At 41.0% G+C, this 17,253-nt stretch overlaps 1 protein-coding gene across 3 annotated transcripts; it reads right to left on the minus strand.

Annotated features, from left to right (window-relative positions):
* Positions 1-1,023: 1,023 nt before the first annotated feature.
* pdgfbb (platelet-derived growth factor beta polypeptide b) lies at positions 1,024-12,250 on the minus strand. Of its 3 annotated transcripts, XR_005896320.1 has the most exons (9): positions 11,475-12,250; positions 6,773-6,869; positions 6,217-6,273; positions 4,849-5,042; positions 4,529-4,717; positions 3,331-4,165; positions 3,005-3,167; positions 2,695-2,845; positions 1,024-2,602 (listed from the first exon to the last, which is right to left on the minus strand). XR_005896320.1 is itself a non-coding variant. In XM_041061973.1 (8 exons), exons 1-7 carry the CDS (start codon positions 11,538-11,540, stop codon positions 3,022-3,024), a joined length of 1,584 nt encoding a protein of 527 aa, XP_040917907.1. In that variant the 5' UTR covers positions 11,541-12,250; the 3' UTR covers positions 1,024-2,845; positions 3,005-3,021. The 3 variants fall into 3 exon arrangements, 2 of the variants coding, with proteins under 2 accessions (XP_040917907.1, XP_040917910.1); XM_041061973.1 differs by having other exon boundaries at positions 1,024-2,845; XM_041061976.1 differs by lacking the exon at positions 11,475-12,250 and having other exon boundaries at positions 1,024-2,845; positions 6,777-6,871.
* Positions 12,251-17,253: the final 5,003 nt, after the last annotated feature.

Raw genomic sequence — 17,253 nt, forward strand, 5'->3', positions numbered from 1 at the left:
CATCAAGTCAGTGTGTGCCAGAGTTCACCTACAGTACATCAATCCCCGCTGTTTCTTTCCAGTCTATTGTCACATTGAACAAACCTCACTGCACATCACTGGGACTAAGGCTCAATACAAGACAGAAAATTTAAGGAGTCAATATGATGTCACGAGGTGATAAGAAAGTCAGTCAACAGTACACAGCCAAACTATAAATGGTACAAAGGAATAAAGGTCTCAGACTAAAGGGATAAGGCTAATTTGTCTCCAACCTTGAAAGTTTTTATGTAAACTGTCATGCGAATGGGCAGTGACTGTGGAGTCAGGTTTGTTTTTATGGATGACAGTGTTAGTCTGTCAGTTGGTTAGGCCACCACTCTGGTCCAGACTGAAATAGCTTAAAAAGTACTGGATGGATTAATGTGACATTTTTGTACAGATATGCATGGAGCCAAGAATAAATCCTAATCCTAACTTTGGTGATTCCCTGACTTTTCCTCTAGCACCACCATAAGGGTGACATTTAAACATCTGGACAACTACTTCTTTCACACGATGGTAAACTTTTTGTTTAGCACCATCAATAGTCAAAATTTTAATTTGCACAAACTGTTTTTTTTAACTTAACACTTGCAAAACTAATCGCTCCCCCATCAACCTCAGCTGTTAGCTGTCTAACAGGCTAAAATAACTGGCTATGGTAAATATCATACCTGTTGAGCAGCAGCGTGTTAGTATTGCCTCTGTGAGCATGTTAGCATTAGCTGACACTGAGCAGTTGGTGCAATCACAGCACATGACTCAAACGTCCGCACAGGGTTGACGAGGACCTTCGTGGACGTGGGCAGGAGATGAAACTTACATCACATAGACCTATGTGGACAGATGGACACGGAAAGCAATGGGCCATTAGTCTTGGGCCAACAGCTGATGGCCCAATGACAGTTGCACAGTTTTAACAAAACACAGGCATTTTAGAGCAAAATTCATGGATATAGAAGAAATACGGTAAGCAGGAATAAAAACACAAAACAATGTAGATGTAAGCACATTAGCTTCTTATACCCATATGAAAATAGCATTAGGTGGTGAAGTTATCACAAACATTCCTTTTTTCATCGTAACTCATAATAAAACAAATCAGTAACAGTTGTAAGTTCACATGAAGGACATACAAGACATGTTTTTCAATAACTTAAGATGTCTGGTTTTGATTATAGATTATTGGATACCAAATAGCATCACCAGTGTGTTTCTATGTTGTTTCTAATGGAAATATACAAAAACTATCTACATTTGCAAAGTTTTGCTGTCTTTTTAAGTGACTAGCCATTGATTTATTTTGACCCTTTCAGTTTCCTGTAAATTAAATGTCCAAAACCATGTGTTAAAGCAAATACAGGGGCAGTTCAAGAAAATGTGTAGTAGATAGGTGCTTCTTTCCCCTCCTCCCAGGGTTTAAAAAGAATGTGGTTGTTTCTGCCAGAATGTCATTGGTGGAAAAAAGATGTCTCTCTACCAAAGAGACAGAAAGAGACAGAGAGAAAAAGATATATGCTTCTACATGAGTACTGAGATGCATGACAGAAGTGTAGGTGTGGGCACAAGCCCATACGCACACTACACCACACACTTAAGCATACAAAACAAACACGCATGCACACATCATTTTGACATAGAAGTGAAAACACTGCATGATTCTGGGAGGTCTCAGAAGGTTTTGACCTTTTTTTTTCCACACTTGTTTGCTGTCTCTGATTGAACCACCCAGCCATCGTGACAGACTACATATTTGATCTCAACTACAGCTTGTTTGCAGTATTTCTATAGAGGGTTAATCCACAGTAATGGTAGAGATAAATAAATAAGAAACAAATGCACACAGTCAGGCCACAGGTGTAATGCTATCACCTCATATTCAGATAGAACCTTGATCTTTTTTTCTTCACACCTAAGATGAGATTGTGAAATAAAGAAATCTCACTAATCCAACATTTTATGTTTTTGTCACATCTGTGTAATTCCAGTGTTTGCAATGAGTTAAATATAATTAAATATGGTTAAAGAGAGACCATCACTGTTTTAATGAATCAATAAAGGATATCTGGCCTTGGTACGGTAAATCTGCACAGCTTTATCTTCCAACATAGTCAACACTGAGCCCTAAATATGTGTGTCGTATCACACATAGAAATACTGGTCATTCTAGTCCAATCATTGTCTATCAGTTGTCGACGATGACAATCAGTTGTCATAGCTGTCTATTGATGATTGTCTCTTAGATTATCCAATTACAACAGATTCTTTCATGACACAGAGGAGTTATGTCCACTTTTAGTCCAGTCTGACTGTCATTATCACAAAATCAAGTCTTTCAGCAACAAACTTTGTCATTTAAACCCCATATAAACTCGGTTTTGTCAATATATAAGTGCAGTTTCTCTCTGTTGATATCAAAACATGGTTCCAAGTAGAGTTTTGAAATTGCACTATTATCCACAGTTCTACAGCGATGCAGTTTCAGTTCTCCAAATGTACTGTGCTTCCACCCATTTTGTCAGTCTCCAGGTGCCACTTGTTACTTCATACCAGCAACTGTCGTTGTAGAGGCAAGTGTTCTCTTTAAAAAGAAAAAAAAAAAAAGAAGGTCCACCTTTTATTTATATTCCATTTTCCTCTCACCTTCCTCTTACTCCATTCAGGTGTACTTACAGGTTCACCAGACAGTCATTAGTAGTGTTACTGAGGAGATCTCACAGGACGAGCAGGTTACTGAATGAATGAATAAATACTTGTATGAAGGGAGTCACTCTGCTTCACCTCTGGATTATCCACAAAAATACACCAAGTTCACGTTGTGTCCCTGAGGAGGGAAATATAAAAGGGCAAACTTTAAACTTCACCCATAGTGGAACAGTTCTCCACAGTTTTACATTCACTGATTCAGAACTGGTTGGTTCATAATTCATTCATTCATTCATTCATTCATTTTTATTTTATTGATGTTCCGTGAAACACTCACCTGGGTTTATTTTAGTTCTACATTAGCATTGCTCTCATAGCTGCCTTGCTGATCCGTTTGCGATTCTTCCTCATCCTTTTCCTTGTATGATTTGGACGAGCTGGGGGTCTGGGGCCTGCTGGAGCCGAGGGCTTTCGTGTGGTAGTCGTAGATGTTGTTGTCTCTGTAAAACAGAAATTAGATGTTACAGGAAACATCTAAAAAGGAAAATTAAACAGACAGAAAAATGACCCAAACATCTTACTGAGAACAGGCAATTGGTTTAATTTAACCACATCAGTATCACCAAGTATTCATCTCTGTGTTTTTATTACTGTTTCTGTTACCTGGTTTCTGCGTTGTCGTTTGCAGATGATGATGTTTACCATGCAGGTGATGTTGACCATCTAATCCCTTTTCTTTCTGCCTTTCCTCTTCTTCTCGCTTCATCTGCTGCTGTCTCAGTATCTCCTTCTCTTGGTCCAACCTCTTGTGGAGGAGTAAAAGCTCCTTTTTCTCCTCCTCCAGTTTTGCCTCCTCAATCTGTAAAATCCTCTCTTCCTCCGGAGTCTCGTTCTCTCTGCGTCTCACCTGCTCTCGAGGTTCTGGATTTGGCTCTTTGGTGGGTCGGAACCTGCTCCCAACTTTCTCACTGATGATTTCCTCAGTAGGAATGAATTTGGCTTGAGGACTCTGAGTAACAGGCTGAGGGATACCACTCGTGCGACTCTTTGTAAATTTTGATTTGTCACCTTGCAATAATGGGCTGTGTGTTTGTGTTTCTTTGTCCTGCCCCCCATTCCCCTCATTAATTTCCCCTTCTGTACTGTTGAGCAGCAACCCATTCCCGCCTTCTACCAACTTGTTCTTATGCTCAACACCAACATCCACTGAGGAAACAGTCTTGTTGCCACCTGAGATCCCACCATCCTTCCTCTGCACATTCTCAGGATTCTCAGTCTCATGGAGCCTGCTGGAGTTATGTGCCCAGTGAGGGGTAAAGAGAGTAGCCTCTCCGGACCGAGATGTGCCCTCCCCAGCCAGACTGTACCCTTCTCCAGGCTGAGTGAAGGTGTCTCCCCTGGGGCTCCAGTGTTGCTCCAGGAGATCCTCTAGGTGGGCCCTCTGGTTCTGTTTCAGCTCATCCCACTGGTGGAGTTCATCCTTGGAGTGCATCTTGACCTTTGAAGACAAAATTCAGTTCAGCTCCATCAGGTATAGTTCATCTCAATTTTGTCCAATTACAATCAATGTTGATGAGTAAATATTTCACACACTGTGTACTAGATATATTTTTACAACAAAATTAATCAAAAGTTGGACTTTTCAATGTATTTATTATCTAATGTTAAAGGATGGATCCAAACCCACTCTTTAAAATCAACTCACAGCATTATCACCACATTAAACAACAATAAAGGCTTGAGAACCATGCAATTCCTTTGGTAGGTATTTGACAGAGAAAGTTATCCACAAACTTTTGTCTTTTTAGTTATAGCATCCCCCAAACAACAGAGAGCATGTGAATTTATGTTTACACTGTACCTGTCCCTGTCCGTGTTCTTGGCTGAGCGTCTGGTTTCGATGCTGGTGGCTGTGCTGTCTGCGAGATGATTTTTTCTTGTGCACTGGAGGACGTGGCGCGGGCTGACATCGGCATTCCACGTGATCCACCACTGACACCACTGCTTTGGCGTAAGTTGGTCTTTTATTTATGTATTCTATCTTCATGACCTGGAGGGGTTAAAAAAAGAATTAGCAGTATAACACAAACACAGTGCAGTCTTCATATTAACTCTTGACTAAATGTGTGTGTTCTGACATTCATGTTTTGTATGTATATTTGTGTGCGTGTGGTTGTTTACCTGCAAGTATCTTGTGTGCGTAACAACGGGGACACACTGCAGGCTCTTGGTGTTGCAGCAGCCAGAGCATCGCTGCACCTCAACGCAGGGTGGCCATAACAGGAAGTTAGCATTGCTACGGTCCAGCATCGCCCTGGTGACCTCAACCACCTCTGTACGTACTTTACAAAGAGCCTGCTGGGCCGGCTGGGCGTCTGAGGGATGAGATATGACAGTATGAGTATGACTGGTAGTACTGGTGTTAGTGTTAGCATGAGCGTTAGTATTTAAAACTTACTGCAATGTACAAAATACCTTTTATTCTGCAACTCAATATTAATATTATTCAATATAAAAAAAAACACCTTCCCTTTGTGCACGTGTTTGTTAAACCAGTAAAAGAACAATTAAAATGCACATCAAGCTCCTTGTGAAATCTAAACCCTCCCAAGTTGCTAGGAAATGAGCATCTCACAAATATGAGAAGCCTAATTACTTCCAATGCCATTAAGCTTACTCATTCATCCAAATGAGCACAAGTTAATTTATGGCATAGAACAACATGAGCTCTCATCACTGAAGCCCCACTTACTGTTTTATACAAGAGTGGCTATGACTTATGCAGCTCACCTACAACTATTCTGTATTAGAACCACAGCATCCAGTGCAGCCTGTTTCTAGCTGCTGCAGAGCATAAACAAGCAAGGCGGATTATAAAATTAAACTCATGCATTTCAAATGAGTAGATATGCCATGGCTTCTTCTAATCAGCCTTGTATTGGTTTGAAACATGAGGGACTTTCATTACACTGTGCTTCACAAACACACACTGTTCAGTGAGACTGTTCTGCTTTGCTGCAGTTTGCGTACAAGGACACGTATAACACGAGGATTAATGTAAGGCCATTAGTATCTCCTCATGCCAGAGGGAGTCCAGACTGCTTTAGATTGATGTCTAGGAATTTCGACATATGCTTTATCGTGATAGTGGGAAAAAGGTTAATGGGAAGGATTTTACCGTGTCACTAAAAAACCATACTTGTCACATAAATCAACTCCAAGGACGGCTGACTAAACACACCCGCAGTCCTACGCTAATGAGGATGGAGTACTTCTACATTCATGAGGAAAATCAGGAATTCTCCATGCCAGCACTACGACCTCCTATTAACCTATTTTGGAGTAGGAATAAGCAAACATTTACACCCACAAACTGATGCATTTATTATCAGCCCTGCTAGGAAATTGCTTTTTTTTTATCTAAAAAAGCCACATGAGAGTAATAGCAGTCTCTTTTTCATGATATAAAATACATTTACTTTGCGAGCACAACAAGACACCAGTTTTCCAAATGCAACTCTAGAAGAAAAAAAAAGGGAGGAGACTCACCCAGGCTCCTTGGTAGTCTGTGACCTCCATTGGCTGCAGAAGTCCCGTCCTCCTCATCTGAGACAAGACAGTAAACAAATACAGCATTTGACTAAACATGGCAACTGATTTATACACAGTCAGTTTTTGGCATGTGGCGTACATTTTATTCTAAGGCCTTCTAGCGCCCTCTGCGTGTGTGGCGATAAAACATGAGCCCATGTCCTTGCACGTGGGTGTATAAATGTGAGCGTGCACAAGAAGTCAGAAAGAGAGAGGGAGAAACAAAGAGGGTGTGGGGGTAGTTAATGTCACATGTGAGTGTCCATGTGAGCACACACATGCAAAGGGTAAGAAGCAGAGACAGTTAGTTGTCTCTGCATCACTGGGCTTTATTTATTGTGCTGCTGTTGACAGGAAACAACATGTACCGTATGTCTACACTGGCATCTTTTGAGGAAGTAAGAAAATGTCTTTGATTGATGGAGTAGCATCTTGTGCTTTATTTTGAAAGGCTGTCATAACCACAAAGGTTGTAGTGTATGTAACAATTATAGTGGAGAGCTCTGATCTTTACCTACGGAGTCAGAGAGCAGCAGCAGCTGAAGGTCCTCTATGGAGGAGATGGGGCTGTTTCTAACCAGCTCCACCAGAGCTGCAGGCAGAGGGTCCCCCTGAAACACACAAATATATATAAACAATATAAGAGTCCAGCGAAATAAGATATTGAACACGATTAAAGGAAAACAGGAAAAGACAATGACACATAAGCTTTTAGAAATATTTTTCAGCAGAGGACATGACTATAAGAATAGCTATTTGAGAAGTTCCCGCCCTTCTGCATCCTGCAATAGGTATTACAGAGTTTTCCAAACAATTCTTCTGAGGAAATGGAATAACGCCGCAGCACTTAAACGCCAGCTACACTACTGCACCTTCTGTGCAATTTAGGAATATGTCACTCAGCGAAAAGGTAATCCTCTTTTATGTTTATTAATAGATAGTGGAGTTTTATTGTGTAGAGGCGTAAATAATATCAAGTTTGGTTCCACAGGCAATAGAAACTTTCATTTCTGGTTTTGCTGATAATAAAAGGACATGATAACACTAAGTTTATCCTTGAAGAACGTGCATTTGACAAAATATTTCCATACCACCAACAACAAAACTAAGCAACAGCTCTACATTGTCCTTCTATGGACTGACTGTGGGTTTAACCCCCCCAAGCCATGAATGGGCAAGAGAGCCTGGAGTTGGGGGGTGGGGGGGTATGGGAGTATTAACCAAAGCAGACACACAATGGTCACTAAGAGCAGGGTGAATGACTATTGGCGTTGTGTCTTCTCATCTGCTAACATTTTAGGGGTCAAAGGAGCCAGGAAGGAGTCAGGAAGTGGGGGAAGGAGTGATACAGAGAGGAGGAGAGAAGAGAGGCGCATCTGAAAAAAAAGAAGAGGGATAATAGATGAATAAAAAGACGAGTTAAAATGGAAAGGGATCAGACATGGGTCGACACACTTCCTCGCACTGTTTTAAATGCGCTGGATGTGCTTCATTTGTTTTGCAGTCTCACGGTGAGATGAACCAATGAAGATGATCTCAAGGGAGTAAATGTGATCTGGCTTACGTATGTAACTGTCTTATAATTAACATACATCAACATCTGGAAATATGCAATATTTGTAATGTTGCACACGCAATTTTTAAAATAGAGATTAATTTTATAGAGTGAGTCCAGTCCAGTGTGCACTTCCATTTAGGTTCTGAAGAATATAATGAATCCTGACGGGAAGCAGGTTTTAGCCAAAGGAAGTAGCCATCCATGCATGAAAATGTATTCTCACCCTGCCCATACTGTATGCCACTGACTTTACCCCATTGTTGGTTGGCTTTTCATAGAGTCAAATTATCCAGCAGGGAAATGCCTGCTGTATTACTCTTACACCTCCGTTGCAGAACCACCGATGCCCCTGAGGAGTCATCATGATTATTTCCTCCCTTTGCCGACGGAGTAAACCTGCCTGCTTGGCTAATTGTGTCTGATGTTAATTATAGGATGTGTGCCTTTGTTCACAGTGGTGCCTGCTGTCATGACGATTTGTGTCTAAGCAGGAAATGTTAAATAAACATTTTGGTTCTGATAAACAAAACAGATGTAAACAGAATCAAACTGCACAGACACAAAGAATAATCACATCAATAATGTTCAATGTGCGACTATGAGGGATGACCATTTTGATATATTAAATATACCACAATACTCGATAAATAAAAGATATGTCCTGTAACTGAGAACTACAAGTAAGGATGCAACCAATGCAGATTTACACCATCAAGTTATCTGTCAGTTACTTTTCAATTAATCAATTAATCACTTAATCTGTAAAACAAAATGTCCATCCCATTTTCCTAAAGCCCAAGGTGATGTCATCAAATTGCATATTTTGAAGGACCAACGCCCCAAAACCTAAAAATAATCAGATAAAGATCCAGGAAGAAAAACTCCAAAATTTCATAATTGAGAAGCTGAAACTAGAGAAAGGTCATGGTTTTGTAAAAGACAATTAGTTGTCCATAAAATGGCAAATGATTCACTTTTTGTTTAAAAAAACAAAAACAAAACATGAAGTCAGTGAGTGTAATGCTAATATTTCTCTGAACTGTGAGAAGTCTGTCTCATCATTCAGCTGCATCTGGAGCAGTTGGCCTGCTTCAAATAATGGGCTTCTGCTGATGAAGCACAGACAATGACAGCTGTTAGATTAGGTATTATGATGTTGGCCTCGTGTTTATCTACAGCAACGCACGAGTCTCTCTGCAGTACTACCTCTTAGAAACTGTACTGCTCCCTATAATATCTGCAGGTGTAATGACATACAAAAACCTTATGGTGTCCGGTGCACGTTTTGCCATTTTACATGTTTCAAAAAGCCAAATTTTGACACAATCCAGACCTTATCACCTGAAACAAGCTCCCACCCCCTGAAGGCCTATTGGACACGTTGAGGAATGCCAGGTACAGGCAGTGGCTGCAGTGGGCAGGGAAGGAGAGGGAACATCTAATCGTAGATAATTAGGGGGTCGAGTTTGCTGCCGGCGCAGCAGCAGTAGCCACAGCACGCGTGTGAGGCTGCACATGTAGTCACTGAAACTATGCCTACACGTGCGCAGTACTGGAATGTGTGAATAAATGTGACTTTAATTAATTCCTTTGTTGCAATTTACCTCTGAGTTGGAAAGGCGCCTGGCACAAGATAATGAGGAGTATATGTTAGCTGAATGTCTGGATTCCTCATTGGTGGTCCATAGCTGAACGTATATGTTCATCATAAGCAGCACTTCATATATATTGGTAGGCTTTAAAATTACCACTCACTCTCAAGACAAGATGTGTTTTAAACCCATTCTCTTATGATAATGTTCTTTTTATAAGGCAAGGGACTGAACCTTCAGACTCCCTGACTATAACTTTAAAATTAGACATGGGGGAATTCCTGCTTGTATACCTCAAAGCCTTTGTAACATTCTCCCTCTAAAACACTCAGCCTGTCAAATCTGAATTTTCTTTTACATGTGGTGTCTACAGAAGCCATAAAACGAAAAGACGGGTTGCCGACAGGAATTTAAAGTCATCCATCATAGCTATGTTTCTAAAATCTACCTTTATGTGAAGCAGTCAGCGTGATGGCAGACTACATACAGTACATTCTCTACATTAAGTGGGTTCAATGCATGAAAGGAGGAATAAAACCACTTGTAATCCCAGTTATAATGTTTTACGATTCAGGAGCTTTTCAGTGTAGAGGAATCATATATTACATTAACAGTTCACATCCTGCACAAGTTCTATGTTTATATTTTTCTCTCCTTTTCTATTGGTTTTATTTTTAATTGACAGGAAATAGTTTCCAACATACCACCCCATCTGACTGGATGAGAAACACCAAGCCAAAAGGGTTGTGTCCTCTTTTTTGACTTGTCTAAATGTCCACCTCTCCACAACTGACTGTGTTTAACTCCATTTCGATTTATGAAGTCGAAGTCACTGACACAGACCTTTCATGGTGGAGATGAATTGCCAGGGTCAGAAACACAGATTAAATCTGAATGGAGACAGAAAGATGAAATCAAATTCACTGAGCGTCTACTTCTATAGACCTCATATCAGCAAAATAAGGATGTGAAGTCTATAGAAGTAAGTTCAGATGCACAGATAAACTGATTTTATCTTTCTTTCTGTCTGCATTGAGATTTAATCTGTGTTTCTGACCCTGGCAAAAAAGGCCAAGACTTTGTCACTTATCATCAAGCCTCACTTGACCTAGACAAGACCCTTGGTTAAGTTTTGTCTTCCTGTTTGACCTCAGCAGATGTCAGACTTTGTCCATCTATCCTCCATATTTCACTACTGCCTGCTCTCTTTCACAAGTTTTTAATAAAATTTCATTTGAACACATTTGCAGTGTAACATGAAACGGAGCAGCAATGAAGAAGAGGAAAACAGCATGATCATTTTTTCACACCACGACACACCAGCTCATGTCATCTTGTCCCCCAGATACATTTCAATCCAGGCATCAAAATTAGGAAAAAAAAAAAAAACTGTCACTGCATGTGGTCTCCCCTCATCTGTGACAAACATGTGGCCTCTATAGCATGAATCTGCAGTATGATGGTGCTCATTGACTGATTTATGGCCTTGCTCAACATCTGGAACAGCATCCATGAATGCACCACTTAACCACGTGGAGCATTCAGCTGTAACAGAGCCTATCATGGCAGCCTCTGTTTCCTGGATCATCACCCACAGAGGAAGACCTCTGCTTGTGTCTGCCCCTGGGCATCCATTCATAACGCCAGTTAATGGGAGGAATAACAGTTATTTTCTGCAAGGATCCCACCACCCCTCTCGGAAGCAGTGAGGGAAAGACTGGCTTTTATAATGAGACTAGACTGAAGCAGGTGCGCTAACTCCGAAGCTATAGAAACCACCTGGGTCTGATTATCATGTTGGTCTCCGTGTCTTCTATTGTGTTTGTTAAGAGCACATATACACCTGATAGTGTTCCATATTCCTCCTTACATAAGATCAAAAATCAAATACAACAAAATAGAAACGTTAAAAAGATATTCACTACATGCAGTATGTGTTACCTTATTCTTATTTTTCGATGTAATTCTTAGGAAATACTTTGATCTGATATTTGTTTAGTATCCTTATGGTGGTCACAGTAAAGTATCTCCACAAGTTTATCCCACTGTGATTGATGCCAACTCACCTCGGCTACGCCAAACCGCAGACACGCCGCCAGCAACACGAGCAGCAGCTGTACCCACGAGCTCATCTTGCTGCCCAGCCTCGAGCCTCTTCGACGGACCGGGCATTTATGGAAGCGCGAGAGTCCCTCTCTCCTCAGCACTGCGCGCGGGTGGGGGACAGCGGCTCGTCCTGAGGAACTGCGCGCGCGTCGACGGTCTGTCCACACAGTCTCTTGCAGCAGAGATATCCGAGGGACAACAAGACGAAAGCGGTCGTGTTTGTCAAAAAGAAAACACACGCTTCTTCGTGCTGAATAAATGTGAAACCTCCAACTTTTTCTTCTGCGTGATGTTCGGTCTTCTGTCTTCTGTCTTCAGTTCAATTAGCGCGTAAATGTGCGCTTTCGGGCTAAAAGCGCAAATTGATAGCAATAAACTGGATTAACAAAGTACTTGACAACATTTCTAAGCAACAAAGGTCCGAACTTCACGAGGCGAAACTATCCAGGAGAGTGAGAAACTTAGTCAAGTTTAAATTATTCCATGGATGGCCCGATTCCTGTAAAATGCCACAAATTAAAAATCCAATTGACTTCACTTTTCCCAGTTTAAGTGTCTCTTTAACCGTGATGCGTCCCAAAAGTCCAGCTCACGGGCTGAGCGTCTGAAATAACGTCGCAGGTCAGGACGGTAGTTTACTGTCCTCTTCTTCCAAGGAGTCTTATCAATAAGCAAAGCTGTGCGGCTCGGTGCGCCTCAGCCCTGGACCTGCCTGATTACGCAGCTGCGGCGGTGATGATGGTGGTGAGGGGAAGAGCAGATTTCCAAGAGTGTGCTGTTGGTCTGCTCGACAGTATCTCTCTCCCGCCCCCTGCCTGAGGAATGGGTGATAATCTGCGTACAAAGGAGCGACATTAGTCCACAAACAACAGCCTCACAGCAGCTCTGAGCAACATTTCCTCTGTCCTGAATCATTTATGCAGATATTCCTGAGACGGGGCCAAGAGTCCTGTTTGTTTTTTGTTTTTGTTTTTGTTTTGTTTTGTTTTTTGCCACATGATCTGGTTTGAAATTTTACAGCAATGTTCATCATAATGGTGTAAAAATATCATTTTAGTGTCAGTGGTTATGAGCAGTAATGGAATTTTACTTAGTACATTAACTCAAGTATTGTACTTAAGGGCAGTTTTTAGGTACTTTACACGAGTGTTTCCATTTTATGCTACTTCAACTCCACTACATTCATTAAACTTCTACAGTTACTTTTCACACTAATATGCACATATAGAAGCTAAAATGAGCTCCACCAAGACAAACTGTGTGTGGTTCTTACACATTAATGTATCAGTATTTATAATCCAGTCATATAATGCATGATACAGACCGTTTTCTAAACTGTGACTACTTTAAGTAGTTGTGTACTTTCACTTGAATAAGATTTTAAATGCAGGACTTGTAATGTGGTATTGTTTCCACTGCAGTCTTGCATTATATTACATTACATCACATTAGTGCTAAAGTAATTAATCTGAATACGTCAGCCACCACTGTTTTGAAGTCCACAACACACTCATTGATATTTACATTGATATTTTAAAGTTTTACCACATATGGTATGGACAAATTCAGGTTTTGATGGACAGATAATTAACAAAACCAACATTTACTAACTGCGAGTAACTTTGCTCTGTAAGTTGAAGAGTGAAGCCAGGCCATGTTTCCGCAGTCGCAAAAGTTAAAAATGCTCAGTCTACTTAGATTCACTGTTTATGTAAAACAAAAGATGTTTTAAGCAAAGTCAACACTTATGAATAACCCATAACCCATAATTCGGTCTATTGCATAATAGGCCTTTATGCAGCTACTGTTGCTGAAGAGGTCACAGGGATAGTTGCCATGCCAACTGACTCCTCTTATTACCCCTCCATCGCCACTAGCTAGGCTATCAGGAAACAAAAGGTGTTTCTAAATATCACAGGAGTTATTCTCAGACTCCTGACCTTTGACGGTCACTCATGTTTAGGTAACATTTTTGAACAATGCCCAACGGTGACTCTGCACGTGCAAACTCAGCCGACCCAGGCCCAAAAATAGTATATCAGCCAGCCAACTCGGTGGACTTAAAGCGACTTGTAATATTACATGACAGGGGAATAGACCAGGACAGTATTTATCGTGGGAAAAGCATTCGGAATGTGAAGTGCAGAAAAGAACAGAGCTGTTCAATATATTCCTGTAATGTTTCTGAACGAAGGCATTTTATGACAGATCCTCACGGTTTCTCAAACAGCACTGTACTATAGCCGTGAAGAATGCCCCCCTCAGTTACTAAAGTCTTTTCTTCCAGTTCAATCATGGCCCAGTGAATAATAGGATACCATTGTTTTTCTAACAAGCGTCAATGGAGGAAACAGCATGAGCTATGGAGCTAAATTTACACTGCGTTTCATTTTTGCATGTTTGGCCAAGGCCACTGGCACTATGGGGTAACAGTTGTGACTTAGGATACCAGAACGAAGCAAAATTAAGGAAACTGTGTTAATGTCGAGTGGAATGAATGATCATTGTACATACAAATGTAAAAATTAACTTATGTTTCCACTTCTTTTCATTACAAACTCTAAAAGATGAACCATAATGGGTTTTTGTACTTGAGCAGAAATACTTGTCATTTTTGTTGATGACTTTTGGTCATTTTTTTTTGAGGTAGGAAATAATCCAGTACACATGACCATGACAAGTAAAATGTCAGGCTGATTTATTACAGATTGTGTAATCTTCTTCTAAACCATTAGCCGAGTGTAAATTTTGGGTGGAATCATGTTATGGGAAAAAGAAGGTGACAAAGTAGGTGTTTTGAATATGTTTTTTCCACTTCGCTGCCTGTGTTCATTTTACGTCTGTACACGTCAAAACATATTTTGTTTTATGCTCAGGTTGTGGCTCCCAAAACGTGACTGTTTGGGTTCTAAGGAAAAGGGGAAAAGGAGGAGAAGGAAGAGGAGGATGAGGAGGGGGGAGCAGGTTCTTGACTAGAGGTAGGGATTTTCCCACCAGGACCTGCATTCATTTCACACTGTAGCTGACTTTCCATCTCTCTCTCTCTCTCTCTCTCTCTCTCTCTCTCTCTCTCTCTCTCTCTCTCTCTCTCTCTCTCTCCCTCACACTCACACACACACGCACACACCTGCAACTGTAACATCTAACCACAATCCCTCTGAGGGATGGCTGTCCGGCTGTCCATTACTCTCTACAGAGGTGACAGCTTAATAAGAATCATTCAAAAAATATTGTATCTGCACCTTTACCTAAAGCTCAGTAATGTGTGTGTGTGTCTGTCTGTGCAAAAACACACGCTTCAGTCCACATACATGTATCATAAATGCATGCAAATACACTCTTTCATGCACACACAAACACACAGAGACTCAATGAAATTGCACATGAAGAGCATTCACACACGTTAAAGCATACTTTTGTGTTGAACAAATCACACCCCCTCATATATTAGCTCACACACACACACACGCTCAGTGTCCCCAGTTGACAACCGTTTTCAACCATGAATGGAGGACAGAGGGCCCCTCTATGCTTAACAATCGAGTGAGAAATGACAGCACTCGCTCAAATATTTAAGAGCTTTTCAGAAGATCCGGAGAAGGTCACAGCACCCTGAACTAATCTTCGATTTGAACAATGATGGCATTTAATTTCATGCGTTTTTCCGTGGCTGGCTGAAAAGCTTCAGTGGTTAATTTGACGCAGTAATCGCATAGTTGGATCCTTCCCCCCAGAGGTCAGCTTTTCTAGATAAAAAACATGAATCTACTGTATTTGTGTTGTACAATGGGCCGTGGATTTGTGTGTGTGCACGTGTGTGCTGTTGCCTGCTCGTGTGTGTGTTTGTGCGCGTGAATGCAGAGGTGCACATTTGGCTTCTGAGGTGCACATTTGGCTGCTGTCACATGCATCTGAGTGAAGGGGAGAGGCAATTGACCCTCGATTAGTCGTGGGGATAGACTCTCTCCAGCGCGTGTCTCTGAGATAATAGAGGATCATGTAGACCAAATGGACTAATGGGAAGTCATTAGTTGGCCCCTTGAGCCTCGAGTATGACCGCTCACCCCAGCTCTCAGGTTTCCCAGTCCCAGAGGCAGCTCAAAGTCTTCATGTCTCAGCAAGGATCTGTCAACAGCAGCTAACGAATGAGTCTGAATGAGAGAGAGAGAGAGAGAGTGACAGTGAAGAATTGTTGGAATGCACTCTGTTGAAGCAAGGACGGAGAGAGAGGAAGATATAGAAAAGAGAGACAGACTGAGATATGCAAAGTGGTAGAATTGATTGAAACCCAGAAAAAAGAAACAAAAATAAATAGCTGATAAATATATATATATATAAATATATATATCACCAAATCAGGGTGGAACAATATTGGGGTACATTTTTGATGGAAGAGAAAGCACTCAGACCTATAGGTGTGTATTATGTTGAAGAGAAAACACAAAGTCAGTTGGTTTCTCTCTTCAAAGGCTCAAAGTGCCTCTGGACTACAGCCAACAGCAGTCCCTCTGATGTTTGCAGCCCTGCTGTTGCAAGTAAGGTTAATTTACAGGCACGTAATTCTCACAGCTGATATGGACCCTTCCAGGTCACATCCTTGACTCTCATGCTAGCCGGTATATTCTTTGTGTGCATGTTTATCAGCAGTTTCATGACCCCCACGTAACTGTACCGTCATGCTCTAAGTGGTAAAATAAAGTGCAAAGGGGATGTCTAAACTTCTGCAAATCGTTCTTCCATACACAAACATATGGACATGCAAAAATATCCTGCATTAAACCATTAAGCTAATGCAGTCCTTCTCTTCTAACTAAGCTGCCTTATGCAGTATTAACATACAGTTACTGACTGAGTGTCAAAACTGAACCGAAGTATCAGCATTAGTCAGGACATGTTTTCTGGCTGGATTGATCAAAGAAAATAGCCCATGCTTGTCATGCGATTTCATACTAGAACAAAGTGTAAAGGAAAAGATGTAAATGTATATTGTGGGAGAAGAACCTGAATCTAAACGGCAATATTTAATATTTCTGATCTCCATTGGCAGGCTTATAGCCTGACATTTAGCAAAATGGATGAAGAAAAGACAGATTGCCAATTATCAAAAGACACATTGAAATGTTATTCTCTCTTCAAGCTTTGCCAAAATGGGGTGTTATGTTCTATTTTCTACAAAGGGCAAAACCAAACTTTTCACAATGTGTCAACATTTCTAACTTTGTTTTATTTCTGTTGGACGAGCACGCTGCTGACGATAACATTATGAAGACACTAACAGATGCAGTGAGGATGGACCACACCACACTGCAGAGAATAAACACCTCCATGAGGAATGCCTGGTTTTGTTCAGCTCCAAGTGGCTGTGTATAGCAGCATTCCTCTGCCAGCCTCCCCTCCCTATCCTGGTTCACCGGGGACTTCCCTGCTCTCTACTGTACGAAACTACTCTAATGAATACCACATAGGTCTACTGTACTGTAAATGGCTGTATAATTAATATTAATGTGCACAGGGCACTAATCTGTCCTTTAAAAGCTGGACTCACCCTTTACATTTATTCTTACTCTACTTTTATCCTCAAACTTCCTCAGTATTCTTGAAGAGTATTTCAGTGGAATTAATACTCTCATGCACGAGTCTGAGCGTTTATTCTAAAACATGCATGTGTCAACTTATCATTCACAAGTCACACCCAATGGCAGTGAGCTACTCGTTGGCTAGACATCCAATTTCAAAGGC

This window comes from Toxotes jaculatrix, chromosome 18 (genome assembly GCF_017976425.1).
Source record: "Toxotes jaculatrix isolate fToxJac2 chromosome 18, fToxJac2.pri, whole genome shotgun sequence".
NCBI classification, from domain to species: Eukaryota; Metazoa; Chordata; class Actinopteri; family Toxotidae; genus Toxotes; species Toxotes jaculatrix.